The sequence below is a fragment of the Rhinolophus sinicus genome, linkage group LG18, assembly GCF_036562045.2.
Source record: "Rhinolophus sinicus isolate RSC01 linkage group LG18, ASM3656204v1, whole genome shotgun sequence".
Taxonomy (NCBI): domain Eukaryota; kingdom Metazoa; phylum Chordata; class Mammalia; order Chiroptera; family Rhinolophidae; genus Rhinolophus; species Rhinolophus sinicus.
The window spans coordinates 12,412,195-12,427,792 of NC_133767.1; the positions used below are offsets into that span (position 1 = coordinate 12,412,195).

Here is a 15,598-nt window from a genome sequence, read left to right on the forward strand (position 1 = left end):
GAAGGCTCAGAGAGGCTCAGTAACTTGCTCAAGGTCCCCCAGTCAATCATTATGATCCCTGCTTCTTTCCTGACCTGGAACCATCCGCATGTAACAGCACAACATGGAAGGATGACGCAGGTCATGCTGCTTTTAATCCTTTATGTCACTATAAACACACATGTAGGTAGAATCATAGAATAAGATGGGGCAGGACATACACAGAGCAGGACACACACACACACACACACGGAGGGGGGTATATGAGTAGAAAGGGGATTCTGGGAGGTGTTGTGGTTAAAAATCACAGCTCTGAAAACCCCCTGTGTGGATCTGAGCTCTCCCTCTTCCGAGCCACAGAACTTGGGGCCCTCCTGTCACCTGTCCAAGCTTCAGTTTAGTAAAGATAAAATGAGCATAATGAGAGCTATTGGGGGTTAAATGCAAGAATGTGTGTAAAGATTTCGCACTGTACATCCTCAGTGAGTGGCTGCAATTATCATCCCCATTAGTGTATTTACTATTATCATTATTATCATTACATAAAATGACAGCAGTGGCTAAGCCCCTGGAATCCTTGTTTTCTGTCAGGACAGACGGACAAGAGAACAGGTAAACTTCAACAAGGCAAAGAAAGACTTTGTGTTTTGGTCAGTGGGCAAGGATTCCAGAAGTTGTGGTGAAACGTGGGATGGCCGGGAGAAGGGGTCACTGGTTAGAAGCTGGACCCACCAGGTCAGCAGAGTAGCTGAATAATTCCTTCTGATCCGGGGTCTGAGGGGCTCCCTTTCCTTTCCGTCATAACTGACCTCCTGTATCCCTCCAACTGTCACACAGGGGATGGAGAATCAGGGGGCACTCACCGCCATGACCAACTCGAATGGGTACTTGTAGATTCGGACAGGAGACTGGTACTTCTGCACCATGTTCTCGAAGGAGCGCCAGCAGAAGCCACCTAGGCAGGAGTGAGCACAGAGCCTTTGTGACAAGCGACTGGTGAGGTAGCACCTTCCACATGAAGCAAAAGCCCTGCCCACTGGTCCCCCATGCCCTCTGGCCCCACTCACACAGCTCCCCAGCCCTCAAAACAAGGGGGCAAATATGATCCCCAAATTACTCCAGGCCAGGCCCCAATACCTTCCCTGTCCATTACCCACTGCCCCAGGCCACACTCACCTCTTCAAGTACCATCAGTACCCCCAAACTTTCCCCACCCCATCACGTGGAGGCCCCCAGAAGCACCCCTCACTGCCACTCACATGGAAACACACATTCGCAATTCTTACACTCCCACAATTCACCCACGCACCCCACAGCTCACCACAAATGTTCTGACCCTATAGTACCCCCCTAAGAATCATTGCACCTGCCCTCCCATTTCCTCCAAGATATAAACACACACACACACACACAGTCTTCACCAAATTTCACATGCACTGTCTCTGTCAAGCACACACGCACGATTCTCCTCCCACATGGGACCGCCCTTGCACATGCACGGAACTTTGCACACATACTCAGCTCCCTGGAGCATGCACTTACCCAACTCCACGCACACACACAATTCCCCTGGTGCGCACAGACGTCCACACACACGCACACACACACATGCACATATGCACACACAAACACAGGCACGCACAGGCCCCCCCGCAATTTCCACTCACCCTCGCCCTAGGAGTCTTCGGGGACGCAACCCCGGGTCAGTGAGCAGCAGAGCCCTCCGGGGACCCCGTGGCCGCCTGGCCCGGAGCACAGCGCCTGAAGCGAGGTCTGACAGTAGCCGCCGAGCCTGGGGCGTCCGGTCCTGCGCACCCTGGGGCCCGGCGGGCCAGGTTGGGGCTTGCGGGTCTGGAGTAAGACCTCTCCCGCGGGAGCGCTCCAGGACCCGGGACAGCGGAGATCCCAGCCCTGCCCCGCCCCTGAACTGGCCCCGCCCAACGCGTCCCGCCATGGCCCCGCCTAGATTTTCCCTGCCCCCTGACTGGTCCTGCCCCGGCCTGGCCCCGCCCCATTTTAGCCCCCATCCCTTCATTTTGTCTTCTTGACCACGTCCCCAGCCTGGCTCTTCCCCCAGATTGGCCCCGCCTCATGTAGGTTCCTAACCCCTACTGGTTCCATCCCTAAAGCTCGCAGCCTCGAGAATGGCCCCGCCCCGCTCCAAGGCTCCACCCCCAGTCTAGTTCTGCCCCGCCCAACCCCGCCCTTCCTAGTACGGTTTACACTTGGCCTCTTCCCTAACTCGGATCAACCTGCTCCTCCTGGGCTCTGAGACCCCGCACTTCCCACTGGCCACGCCCCAGAGCTTCATGGCCCTGCCCCAAGTCCCGCCCATTCGTTCATTCACTTGACAAAAATTCACAGAGCACCTGCTAAGTGTCAAGTCCTTCCAGGCTCTGGAAAGTCATCAGTGAACAAAATACACAAAAACCCTTGTTCTCGTGGACTTTACATTCCGGGTGGGGGGAGACAGATGTTAAATAAATAAAGTAAATATATACTATGTGAGATGGCGGAAAATGCCAAGTTGAAAAAAATAAGTGGGGAAGGGGTTCAAGAAGCAAGTGGAGTGAGGGTACAATTTAAAACAGGGTGGACTGGGGCCTCCATGGGAGGGTGATATTTGCCCATCATCCTCATTTTAGCTGGCACCCAAACCCTTCCAGCCCTAACAGGATCCCCAGGGACCCAGGCTCCCTTCCATAAGCCCTCCCTTCCCGTTCCCCATCTGTTCGGCCTGGAGGAGCCAAGAAGCTCTGTCATCCGTGTATTCATTCATTCGACATTTACTGAACACGTACTTTGTGCCAGCACTGGGTGACTTCACCCATTTACAAGGGGGAATCAGACAGATGCGCGTGCCCTTGCGTGGCCCACAGTCCTGGGCAGGAGAGGACGTACAGGGAAACAGACAAGGCTCCATTTATCAGATGTATCTTTGCAGCCTGTAATACCCAGCCCGTTTCCTTCCCAGAGTGCATCAAACTCTATTATCATCTTATTTACTCATTAATTTTTTTGTGGGTTGTTGACTGCCTCTCCCAGGAAATGGTGAGCTCCACGAGGTCAGGGACCGTGTCTGTCTTGTTCACCTGCCCTCAGGTCCGCAGGATCTTACCTGGCACACAGTAGGTGTTAAATACGTTTTCTTGATTATCAAGGATGGAAGTGGAGTACAAAGTTCCCATCCAGGCCACAAGGTGGCAGCAAACGACAGTCCATTGCTCCAGAGTCTCCACACGAAGGGGAATTGTAGGGGGGAGGGGTCCAGGGGTGTTTTGCTGCACTCTGGGCTCATCCAGGAAACTAGCACGCTTTTCTTGACTGTCAGTGCTGTTGGTGCAGGTGCGTAGTGAGCATTAACACTTCGCTGTTGTTACAGCACAGAAGGCGTTAAGTTGGCACAAAGTAACCACAGAGAGGGATGTTTACACTTGGAAGGATGCGGCGGAAGTAGTCTGTCCCAAACTTTCCAACTCCTAAGACTCCCTTCAGCAGGGAGAATATTCAAATACAGATTCCCGGGGATCTCGGGAATGGATGCAGGGGATCCCAGGATGCTCGGAGTAAATGCCGGACCTGAAAAGGGAGGTGGTGCGCTCATAAGAGCGCCTCCCAGATGTGGGCGTGCTTCCGCTCCCATTCACTCTCTTCCGCCCAGGCAGAATCTTCCTGGCCACCGCAGCTCACACGTGCTTCCTTTGTCACAGGAGGTGACAGCTTGAGGGAGCAGCCGCGAGCGTGGGAGAGGCAGGGAGTGGACCAAGAAGAGCCAAAAGGAGTCGAGGAGAAGCCCTGAGACTGCGGAAGAAGGTCCAAATTTCCTGGTTCCATCAGCGCCAGCTCCCTACCCCAGCTGGTGAGGACGTGACTGCGGGTGAGGGGAGGGGTCTTACAGCGGGTGGGTAGAGAGCTCCAAGTGGAAAACGGGGCCCAGAGGAGAGTGAGAACCTAACTCCGCCTCCTCCAGCTCAAAGGCAGCGAATTAATACCACCACCCACCACGTGTTACCTGTATGGCCACTGTTGTAATTAGTTCTACCGTTTATTGAGCACTTATTGGCACTTGCTGTACCAAGCATCATTCCAAGCATTCACACATTTAATCCTCAAAAAAAAAAAAACCCTTGTAGTGATTAAAATGTACTCCATAGAGGTAGGTGGTGGTGGCACAATGTTGTGAATGCACTAAATGCCACCAAATTGCACACATCAAAATGGTTCATTTTATGTTACATGACTATCACCTAAATTTAAAAAAAACTAAGATCAAAACTATTTTAATCTTCATTTTAAAGACAAGGAAACTAAGGCACAGAGATGTTGAGTAACTTGCTCAAGGTCACACAGCTAATATGGAACTCAAACCAGGGCTCTGGTTCTCCAAAGCCTTCTTCCTCCAGGGCTGCAGCTGAACTACCCCAAAAATATGATTTCCTAGTCTGAGCTGAAATGATAGCCAGGCATCCTGGCCCCAGACTAAGAAGGTACCAGAAGGATGGGGTGATTCAATGGGAATGCTAGAGGCATGAAGTCGGTCCCAGGGGCAGGACCTCCAGCCTCTTCCTACTTGCTGCTTCCTACTTGCCCTGTGGGAATGACCAAGTCAAAGCTGCCGTTTGGTGATATAGATTTTGAAGACTCCAGAAATCACCCCAGGTCTTTGAATATCTCCCTACAGATAGGCCAACTGCTGCAGGAAATTCAACCATTAGTGATGCATTTATTTGAGTAAAACCCTGGGCCCAGTCCAAACACAGATGCCCCTGAAAGGGGTCCTGCAGGGAAATGTCCACAGTTGGGTAACTCAGTGTGACACCAAGAACAGGTGGGATGAAGAGAGGGGTGGAGTGAGAGGGCCCAGGGTCCAGACCTTTGTGGGCATAAATGGTCCTCCATCCCGGCCCTAGAATACATAATGGCTCTGCGATAGTACTGAAACTGGAGAGAGGAGGGCATTTTTTTATTGTGGTAAAATACACATAATACAAAAGTTACAATTTTAAGCATTTTTAAGTATACAATTCAGTAGCTGTTAGTACATTCACAGGGTTGTGCAACCAGCACCACTATCTAGTTCCAGGGCATTCCAAAAGGAAACTCAGTCCCATCAAGCAGTTACTCGTCCTTCCTCCCTCCCCCAGCCTCTGGCAACCCCCAGTCTGCTTTCTGCACCACATCTCATTTGTCCCAGGGGCTGCCTCTGGTTCCTTTTGCTCCCTTCTCAGATGGAGCTCAGAGGCCTCCAGGGGTTGGAAACCTGAAGGGAACCTGGAGGGCCCTAGGGGTCATTGGCAGGGCAGCTGTGTACAGGTGTGCAGGTTGTAGCCTGCACAATTCTATGCAAAGGTCCTGATCATTGGGCGGCTTTGATTGAACAGAGCTGGAGTCTGGGGGAGTCTGACCCAAGGGCTGCACAGCCAGACCCTGCCCATCTCCAAGTCTAGTCACTTCCACAAATGCTTTTCCGCTGTTTCCGGACTCCACCTGGAGCTGCATGTTCGGTCGGGGTCCAAAGGTGAGTAAAAGAGCCTCTGAGCCCTAGGAGCACTCAGTGAGGAGGGAAGGGGGCAGGAACAAAGGTAGGGTGGTGCAGGGGAGTCAGCATGGTGCTCAGGAGGTGGCTGGGTGCAGAGTGGTGAGCGGTGGGTGCTGGAGTCACACTGGCCTGGGTATGTGTTCTGGTCCTTCCACCTCCCAGTGTCTCTGCAGTGTATGTGGCCACAATGTACCCTTCTTTAAAATGGGGGCAACATGGAAATTTTTCAGCCTTAAAAAGGAAGGAAATTCTGACACCTGCTACAACATAGATGAACCTTGAGGACATTATGGTAAGTGAAAGAAGCCAGACACCACAGGACAAATATTGTACGGTTTCATTTATATGAGGTCCCTATGTCAAACTCATAGAAACAGAAAGTAGAAGGATGGTTGCCAGGAGCGGAAGAGGGGGAACAGGAGTTAATATTTAATGGGCCCTGAATTTCAGTTTTGCAAGATAAGATAGTGGTGGAGATGGATAGTGGTGCTGGTTGCACAACAATGTGAGTGTACTTAATGCCCCCGAATTGTACACCTAAAATGGTAAGTTTTATGTTATGTATATTTTACCACAATAATATTTAAAAATCACATTGGAAAAGTAAAGAAAAAAGAGTAAATAGGGCCACCTTGGAGGGAGGGACCAGCTCCCATGGGACTTTGTTGAGGGGTGGCATTTGAGATGGTACAGTGTAGGAAAGTGGTAACTCTGCTTTACTTATTTATTTTTTATTTTTTTTAAATATTTTATTGGGGAATGGGAATAGGACTTTACTGGGGAACAGTGTATATTTGCAGGACTTTTTCCAGGTCAAGTTGTTGTCCTTTCAGTCTTAATTGTGGAGGGCGCAGTTCAGCTCCAGGTCCAGTTGCTGTTGTTAGTTGCAGGAGGCACAGCCCACTATCCCTTGCGGGAGTCAAGGAATCGAACCGGCAACCTTGTGGTTGAGAGCCCGCGCTCCAACTGAGCCATCCGGGAGCTCAGCAGCAGCTCAGCTCAAGGTGCCGTGTTCAATCTTAGTTGCAGGGGGTGGAGCCCACCATCTCTTGCAGGACTCAAGGAATCAAACTGGCAACCTTGTGGTTGAGAGCCCAGTGGTCCATGTGGGAATCGAACCGGCAGCCTTTGGAGTTAGGAGCATGGAACTCCAACTGCCTGAGCCACCGGCCGGCCCAACTCTGCTTTATTAAAAGGTGATTTTGACACCATGCAGTCCACCCATTTATAGGGTACAAGTCTGTGATTTTCACTGTATTCACAGAACGCTGCAATCATTCCTGGGCTATGGCCTCTTCCTGGACCCTCAAACCGAGTCCCTCAAGATCTCTACCTCAGTCAATGGTCGCACCGCCTTCTCTTCTCCGTGTGTCTCAATTCTCCCTCAGCCTTTCTCTTACAAGGACACCTGTCATGGGATGCGGGGTCTACCCTAAATCCAGAAATCTCATCTTGAGATTCCTAACTTGATTACATCTGTAAAGACCTTTTTCCCAAATAAGGTCATATTCCCAGGTTGCAGGGAGGTCAGGACTTGGATTTATCTTTTGGGGGCCACCACCAGCCCACTGCAGGGCCCAGCTTGCAACTGCAGAGTTGGCTAGCCTACTCCCTCCCCACCCTGCTCTCTCTCCTGTGCCCCACTCCTGTGCCCTGGGCTTACTTCACAAGCCAAGTCCCTGTACCCAAGCTCATTCAGGAACAGCCTAGGGCAGCTGCAGACTCTGACTCCTGATTGGAAGGAGAATGTATCACCATTGCCTTGCAACAGATTAGATGTGCCACCAACCCCCACCCTCGGTCAGGTCTTCTGGGAGCTTTTGGAGTGGGGAGCAGCATCAGGGGAGTGGGAACCAGCAGAGGGAGAGGCAGGGCTGTAATCTAATCAGTCAGAGACCCGGGAAAATGAAGGAGGCTGTGTATAGTGCTGGAGCTGGGCATTCTAACAATAAGCGGTCAGCTCAGGCCATGATTCTGCCCACCAAACGGGTCAGACTAAGGGGCTGGGAAGGTCAGAATCTTGGGCACCCAAAGCTAAGCTTCGCCCCATCAACAGTGCTGACCCCAAGGGATCCCCCCCAGTCAGTCCCTGAGGCCTGAACTGTCCTACCAGCTCTCCGAGCTGCCTCTGCCCTGGGGCAGAGGCAAGGGTCCCAGGCTGCCCACTTGTCTTTCAAGCCTGGACCCAGGCTGACTTTCTGGAGCCTCTAGTACAATAGCCACCAACCACATGCAACAGTTTCAATTGATTAAATGAATTTGAACATATCATATATTTATGTAAACAATAGTAAATATAATACAGACAATAAAGTTAAAAATTCAGTTGCATGAGCCACAGTTTGTTGCTCAATAGCCATATGTGGGTAGTGGCTCCCAGATATATGCGGAATATTTCCATCGTCGCAGGAAGTTCCCTGGACAGGGCTGCTCTGGCGTTCCCTGGACCAGCAGAAGCTGGGCCCTTTGAGGGAACAGGATGGACTGGGAAGGGCCGGGGTGGAACAGGGACCTCAGGCCAGGAGGAGGGGTTGTTTCTCCAGAGCCAACTGGTGTTGACTCATCAGTCCCAGAGGCTGGGCCCAGGCCTGGGCGGGATTAAGCCTGAGCCAGTGACCAGAGAATGGCCTGGCAGGGCAGCCTGTGGGGGCTTGGCCACCCAGGTCCTAGGCAGGAATGTTTGACTTCAGCAGAGCGAGTGGACAAAGGGCCTGGGTAGACCGAGGCAGACAGTCATAGAGGGCAAAGTCACCGAGATACGGGGGCAGCTCTCTTTTAAATCACAAATGGCGAAAATACAGAGGGTGCCAAAAAATGTATACACATTTTAAGAAAGGAAAACTATTAAAATTGTAATACTCAATATATACCAATAACAAAAGATGAATACAAGTCACGTTTGACTTCTGCAATTACAAGAGATACTCACAGTGGTTACCATCAGCATCCAGATACTTCTGATTACGGCAAACTACTGCTTGAGCAACGTTGACTGAAGTGTCCACTTTTATACATTTTTTTGGCACCCCCAGTATAACACCCAATGCTGGGCTACTTTTATTTGCTACACCCCAGGCTTCCTTGCTTGTGAGGCCTACAGGTCCTCCTCACGTTCCTGACCCCTGTCCACCCTTCCAGACTATGGTGTTTCATCATTTATCAGTCACTCCCCCATTGATGGGCACTTAGGTTATTTCATTTCTTAAAAATGTGGTTGCTTGATTTTCTCTCCCCTTCCCAGACTGGGAATATGCAGCTGTAACTTGTTAGCTGCTGTATCCCCCAGGGTTAGGTATACAGTAAGTGCTCCATAAATGGATGAGTGAATGTGTGGGAGGCACTGTGGGGGCGAGAGGTGGAGATCCTCCCCTAGGGTGGTCAAGGAGCCTGATTCCCATGGAAATGTCAGTGATACTCAGGAGGGAGGATGATGAGGGAACTGGGGGTCCTTCTTTCCTTACCAGGGCGACAACCACCATCATCCTTGGATCTGGCTCCTTTCCTCAGTGTCCCTGGGCCCCTAGTCCACGACTTTTGTCTGCCTGCTCCATGACTCTGTCGTTGGGGACAGAGGTCAGGTGCCATTATCCATCCATAGGTGGCCTCAAACTTACACTGTCCCCCCATCCCTATCCCAGTCCTATACAGTAAGCTCCCTGAGGGCAGGAACCTGTGTCTCATACTCAACCTGTATCCCAAGTACCTAGAACAAGACTTGTCACATAGTAGGTGCTTAGTAAAGATCTGATGAATGAATGAATGAACCCCTTCTCTTCTACTGTAGTTCTGAGTCAGGACCTACTAACCCGTGGCTGGTTCTCCCCTGGAGACGTTCCCTGCGACCACCACTATATACTGACCCTCTCATTCATTCATTCATTAATTCATTCACTCATTCATTCATTTAACAATGACAGTAAGCACCTACTCTGTGCCAGGCACCCTGATGAATGGTGGCGAGGGTAGGGACAAGGGCACTGGCTCAGATGGTAGGGTTTAAATCTTGAGTCTCCTCCTGACTGCCTTGAGCAAACACGTAATGTCTTTTTGGTTTCCACATCTGAAAAATGGGGAGAGGAAGATGGCGAGTTCATTCATCTCCATTGTGGTAATGCTTTCACTCTTGGTTGCTTATGTCAAAACTCATCAGATGGTACACTTTAAATACATACACTTTATTGTATATCCATCATAGTTCAGTGCAGCTTGAAAACATAGTACCAACCCCCAAGCCAAGCACTTAGCACAGGGCCTAGCATGTAGTAAATGTTCAGTAAAAGTGGTTGAAGTCATTATTGCATGTCTGACTTCACTGAATCCTTTCAAGACCCTATTGAGCAGGTGCCAGAGTGTTCCCATTTTGCTGGAGGAGAAACCAAGGTTCTGAGAGGTGAAGACATTTCCCTAGGGTCACAGCCAGGAAATCTAGGAGCTGGGATTTGACATCATAGCTCCCTTGCTTTTCCCCAATTGACAGATGGAGAAACTGAGGTTCAGAGAGGTTAAGCCACCTGCCTAAGGTCACACAGCAGGATGCACAGCAGAGTCAGTATTCAAACCCATGTGGGCTTCAAGCTAAAACCTGATTTGATTGTGTGTTTTGCCCCTTGTCACCAGCTTTGTCCATCACTCAGGCCCCCAGGCTCAGGAAGGATTGGGATCCTGACCTCCTGACCTGGGCCATCCCCATGAGCTGTCACATCCTGGACACTGGCCCCAGAAATGCAGCCCCACTGGTCTGGGCAGACCTGGGGAGACGTGAGCCCTGGCAGGGCCCTGTGAGGTAGGCGGGGGTGGGAGGAAGTAGGCTTGGGCGTTGAGGGGAGCACAGAATTTTTGGGGTTGGGTTGGGCAGCCTGTCCTTGGGGAATCCCAGGCCTGGCAGAGCCTGTCTGGCTCCACTCTCTGCCCTTACAGTGTGACCTCCTTGCTGGGTGGCCCTCCCAGCCTGGTCTGAGAGGCCCAGGGACAGGCTTGAAATGAGGTGTCCAGAGATGTGGGACAGGTTGTGCTAGAAAGCAGTCCAGGGTTCGTGAGGCCTGGATCTACAAGATAGACTGATGGGGCAGTGTGGCTGGATCAGAGTGGGCGCCAGCCTGTGGGTGAGGCAGGGCTGGAGAGGCCCCCTGCTGAGCTGAGGCTTAACCCCTCAGGGGCTGGGTTCCGGGGAAAAGGCCAGGGCAGCCAGGGGCACCAGAGGCTGGGAGCAGCCACTGTTCAACCACTGGTGAGGAGCTGTTTCAGTATTTTGACAACAGACACAGCACTACAGGTGTACACCTGCATCCAAGAAGGGCTGGCAGGGCGTCATCAGAGTAGGGGCTGGGGCGGGGGGGAGGGGGGGGAGAAGGCTGCCTGGCAGGCAGTGGGAAAGTGGCCAAGATGGGGCAACCTGCCAAGGGCCCCCCCAGAGGGTAAACCTGGGGCACATTCTTGGGGCATGACTCAGGGGCAGGCAGAGTGATGACTCACCCTGGACCCTCTCCCTGCTGCCAGAGCCCAGCCTTCCCTCTGGCCCCAGGGAGGGCTGTGGGGAGCTCACCAGGCCCCCAGCCCAGGACTGTGAGTCAGCCCATCTGGGCTGGAGGGCCAGCATGATTTTCCATCCCTTGCATTGTTTTGCTAGAGAAGTAAACAAATGTTACAAAACTCGGGCTGAAGTTGGGCCAGGCCCCTGCTGTCTCCTTGGAGTGCAGGGAGGAGAGGGGCCTCCATGCCAGGTGTACTGGCTTGTCCCCATTTTACAGATGAGGAAACCAAGCTTCACAGAGGTTAAGCCACCCACCCAAGGCCACATAACTGGATGCATGGGAGAGCCAGGATTCAAACCAGGTTGCCTTCAAGTTATAGCCAATGGGCTCTTCCCAGGGGCCTGTATACCAGGGCCTGAGCTTGTGCCATATCTCTTCATGTTCACAACTGCTTCTCAGAGTGACCCAGAAACCACCAGTTTTAGCATCCAGGGGAGGGGGTTATGTGCTTGTTAATACGCAGATTCCTGGGCCCTACACAGACCTACCCACCGTCATCTCGGAGCAGGGACCCGGAATCTGCATTTGTAAATGCTCCCCAGGTAGGGTTGAGGCCATGCATTTGGAGTCAGGAGAATGGCTGTCCACAGGAGAGTAGGCCAGGCCTCCACCCTGGGAGGAGAAGGCTCTTTGGGAAAGGAACAGGCCACCCAGTCCTGCACACTCCCCTCTCTCCAGGGCTGGGGGAATGCTGCCCTTCTTGTTTCAAACTGGTTCACGGAAACACCCTAGCCAGCCCACGAGTGGGTGAGCAACTCTCCAGCTGCTGGGGAAACAATGACAGCAAACAAGGAGAGTGTGGGTGACCCTTCGGGAAAGTGGTAGCCTCCTGGGAGCCAGAATCCTGGCCCAGCTACAGAGAGAGGACAGGGTTCAGGGGCCCAGGCTGGCCTGGTTGCTAGGGAAACCGGATGGCTCTGGAGGTGCCATCTCCTTGGGGTTAAGCATCAAGCAAACACCAGGAAAGCAAACACCCTCCCTAAACCCCCATCCCAGGTCGGCAGAGGGATGAGTCACTTGGCATAAGAGGGGAACCAAACAAATCCCATCTGCCCAGAGGAGGATGCACAGGGCCAGAACACAGCTCCCACCCATCCTGCCTGCCCAGAGACGAGTGTCGTGCACACGTATGTATACATGTATGCACACAGCCACGCCAGCTCAAAGCCCAGCTTTTAAAGAATGAGGGAGGAGGGATGATGAGGCACAACTAGAATTCCTCCCTAAACCTGCTAATTCTCCCCTAAGCTCCTGGGCGGGGGCCCAGCTGAGTCAGCAGAGCCTGGCAGGGTGGAGAGGGTGGGGGCTCTGAGAGCTCCAGCTCTGGAGCAGGCTGACCAGGCTGATGGGGCACCAGCCCAGCTGACACAGACCTCTCAGGACCTCAGTGCCCTTCCCTGGAACATGAGATAAGAGCTCTTCCCCCCCCCCCCGTGGGGGGTTCTTTGGGGTCAATCAATCAGTTTAGGTGTGTCAAACACATGCCATGTTGCCTGGCACAGAATCACCTTCAATAAATGAGAAATGGCATTAATATCATCAATGTTATGGCTATTACTGAGCAGCTGAGCTATGAGCCTGCCAACCTGGAAGTCCCTGGTCTAATTCCTTCCCGTAAGCTGAACTTCAAGTTCCTAGGAGGTGGGGGAAAAGGAGATTTAGAAAGTTCTTGTAATTGCTTGTACCCCTCAACCCCCTAAGCATCGAACTTCCACCTACAGATGTAACCCTCTCCCCATTTGTTGGACTCTCACTAACTGCCAAGGGGGCATGCCAAGTGCTGAACAAATGGGAGCTCACCCTGTGACGGGGAGTGGGGGGGAAATGCTACAGTTGTGTCCATTTCACAGATGAGGAAAACTGAGGCTCTGGCAAAATGACTTGCCCACATTCACACAGCTGAAAGGGACTAAGTGAGGGCTCCGATCTAGGGCTCTCCCTCCCCATCTCTGGAGCCCTAACAAGGCTCTTCTTCCCAGACTTATCCCAGGGGACTCTGTAGTTGTATCTTTGTCTCAGGCTCTCAGCAACTGGACAATAGAGTGGCTTCCTTCCCCAGCGTGGGTTCTAGTTCCCCCAAATTTCATATCTTCCATAATCCTTATCCACCAGTATCTCCCAATACCTCTTCCAACAAGGATGGAAGTTACTAGCACCACAGAGTGTGGTGGGTACTGACAGAGGGGCACGAAGTTGAGGGGTGGCAGGGGAGGGAGCAGCAGGGAAGGCTCTGGGAAGAGGGAATGTCAGACTTGGGTCATTGTAAACTTTTAGTTATTTAAGTGTGTTTTTCCAGGACCCATCAGCTCCAAGTCAAGTAGTTGTTTCAATCTAGGTGTGAAGGGCACAGCTCACAGTGGCCCATGTGGGGATCGAACCGGCAACCTTGTTGTTAAAAGCGCCGTACTCTAACCAACTGACCTAACCAGCCACCATCAGACTTGGATCATTTTTAAGCGAGTTTTTTTAAGTAACTGTAAGAAGCCATTAAAAAAGCAATTCAAGCACATACCAAAAAAAAAAAAAAATAAATCCAAAAGAAATGTTTAAAAAATTCAAATAAATAAAAAATTAAATCCAAACAACTATAAAAAGGTGTGCAATGAAAAGTCAGATTTTTCTCGTCCCTCCCGAGGGGACTCCCGGCTAACAGTTTCTTGTGGATCCTTCCAGAAGTTTTCTGTGCATGTACACACGTATCTTCTCTCCCTCACCGTCTGTGTCCCTTGCACTTTGCTTCTGACGCCTGACTACAAGTGCCTCAGCAGTATTGCACAGCACCTCTCCTTTGCCACCGACAGGGTCTTCCCCGGGGTGGATGTGCCCTGCTGTTGTTTTTAAACCATCCTCTCCCATTGGCCATCACATAGCTTCCTCCTCAGCAACAGTGCTGCCCTGAGCATCCCCTGAGAGCCGATTAGCCCCACATGAGGAAAAGGTAATGGGAGTAAGGAAAGGGTTTCCAGGCAGAGTTGCCACAAGGGCAAAAGCAGAGGGGCCAACAAGTTTCCTTCCTGAGCCCCTGTCTGGAGCCCACATGAGGTGTGGGGCAGGGGTTCTGGGTACAAGCTCTCTGCTGAGTTGAGGCTTCTGCGGGTCCCAGGTGGGCCCCCCACCTGTGCTCTGAAACCTTGGCTCTTCCCTGACATCTGCCTTCAGTGTCAGCTAGCTGGAGGCTGACACTGAGGCCTGTCCTAACCTCAGACCTGGGAAAGGAATTCACTGCTGGATGGAGGCAATTGCTCAAGCCGTTCGCTGTCGGGTGGTTTAATTCCACGCCTGGGGATGAGGTGGGGGGGGGGGGGAGGGAGGAGCACCTGAGAGAGGAGCCAGGCACAGCCAAGTTCACGGGAAATGGCAGGGTTAGATCTGGCAGAAAGGTCTGTTAGGGCTCCCCACCTGAGCAGCTGGCGGGGAGGGGCTGCAGGCAGGATGCCTCCATGCTGGCTTCTCAGAGAGGGACTTGCCAAAAGTTCAGATTCCTGACCCCCCCACCCCCCACACTCTCTAGTTAGGAGCTCAGAGCCCTCGAATCTGCATTTTCACAAACTCCCCTGGGGATTCTGATGCACACCTCAGAGCCACTGGGTCTTGCAGGGCCCTGTATCCTTTTTAGTTTCCCAGACACTTGAAAAGTTAATTTAAGGGTCGTCAATTTTTAAAAATTATTAGTATGGCTGAATCTCCCTCCCCCTCCCCCAAGAGAAAGGCCCTTTGCTGTTTATGGGGTTTTCCCTTTTCTCATCAATGTAGCAGAACCAGGCAGCCAAGGCTGGGAGAGTGTTAGCAAGTATATGTTGGATTAGTAAATGAATGAATGAATCCATTGGGAGTGATAGACCCTCCCCCAGACAAGCGCACATATGGACACACACTTTGAAAGCAACTGTAGGGGATTCACAGACCCCCTTAAGCCCACCCACAGATGCCCCATTAAGAATAAGGTTTCCTAGAGTCTCTGTAACACTGAAACTGCAGTCCTTTGGTGGCAGAAATAAGAGAAGGCCCAAAGGACATTAGGTGTTTTCAAATGCTGCTGGGTCTGGGCAGGGTAAGCTCTTGGGAATCTACTTCCCCACCAACCTCCTTATTTTATCATTAAAAAACAGGTGGTGAAGGGACTGGCCTGAGGACTGTGGGTGCTCAGTGGGAGTTCCTGCCTCCCTCCCCCACAGACCTCCTTGCGCCCCTCTACGTCCTAATAGCTCCTTGGCCGTGATGTCTCGCTGCTTTCTGACATCTCCTTCTCAGAGGGTCTCAGAATTCCCAGTGCCCTCCAGCTGTCGGGGCCTCTTTCCGGCTCACAGTCGGACTGGGTTTAGTGTCTGTCCAACTGCAGCCTTCTCCACTGCACACACTGTGCCCTGGGTACACACTGGTTCCCCATCTACCCCAGGCGCACAGCAACACACAGTGTCACCCGGGCACATGCTGGCAGAATTGTGCAATGTGGCTATTCTGAACCGGAATCCAGCAGCTTTTATGACCAGCCATGAAATAGTTCTAGCCTGCCAGGGCCTGGAGTTATTAAAGTTTCAAAGGATTTTTT

At 51.9% G+C, this 15,598-nt stretch overlaps 1 protein-coding gene across 1 annotated transcript in view; it reads right to left on the bottom strand.

The window, feature by feature from the left end:
- SEC14L5 (SEC14 like lipid binding 5) overlaps positions 1-1,911 on the bottom strand; it is a 47,100-nt gene extending 45,189 nt beyond the window's left edge. The window contains exons 1-2 of the mRNA XM_019756468.2: positions 1,647-1,911; positions 843-934 (exon numbers count right to left, since the gene is read on the bottom strand). Coding sequence (XP_019612027.2) covers positions 843-905 — 63 coding nt within the window. The 5' untranslated portion in view covers positions 906-934; positions 1,647-1,911. The remainder of the gene's footprint in view (positions 1-842; positions 935-1,646) is intronic.
- Between the last annotated feature and the right edge of the window lie 13,687 nt (positions 1,912-15,598).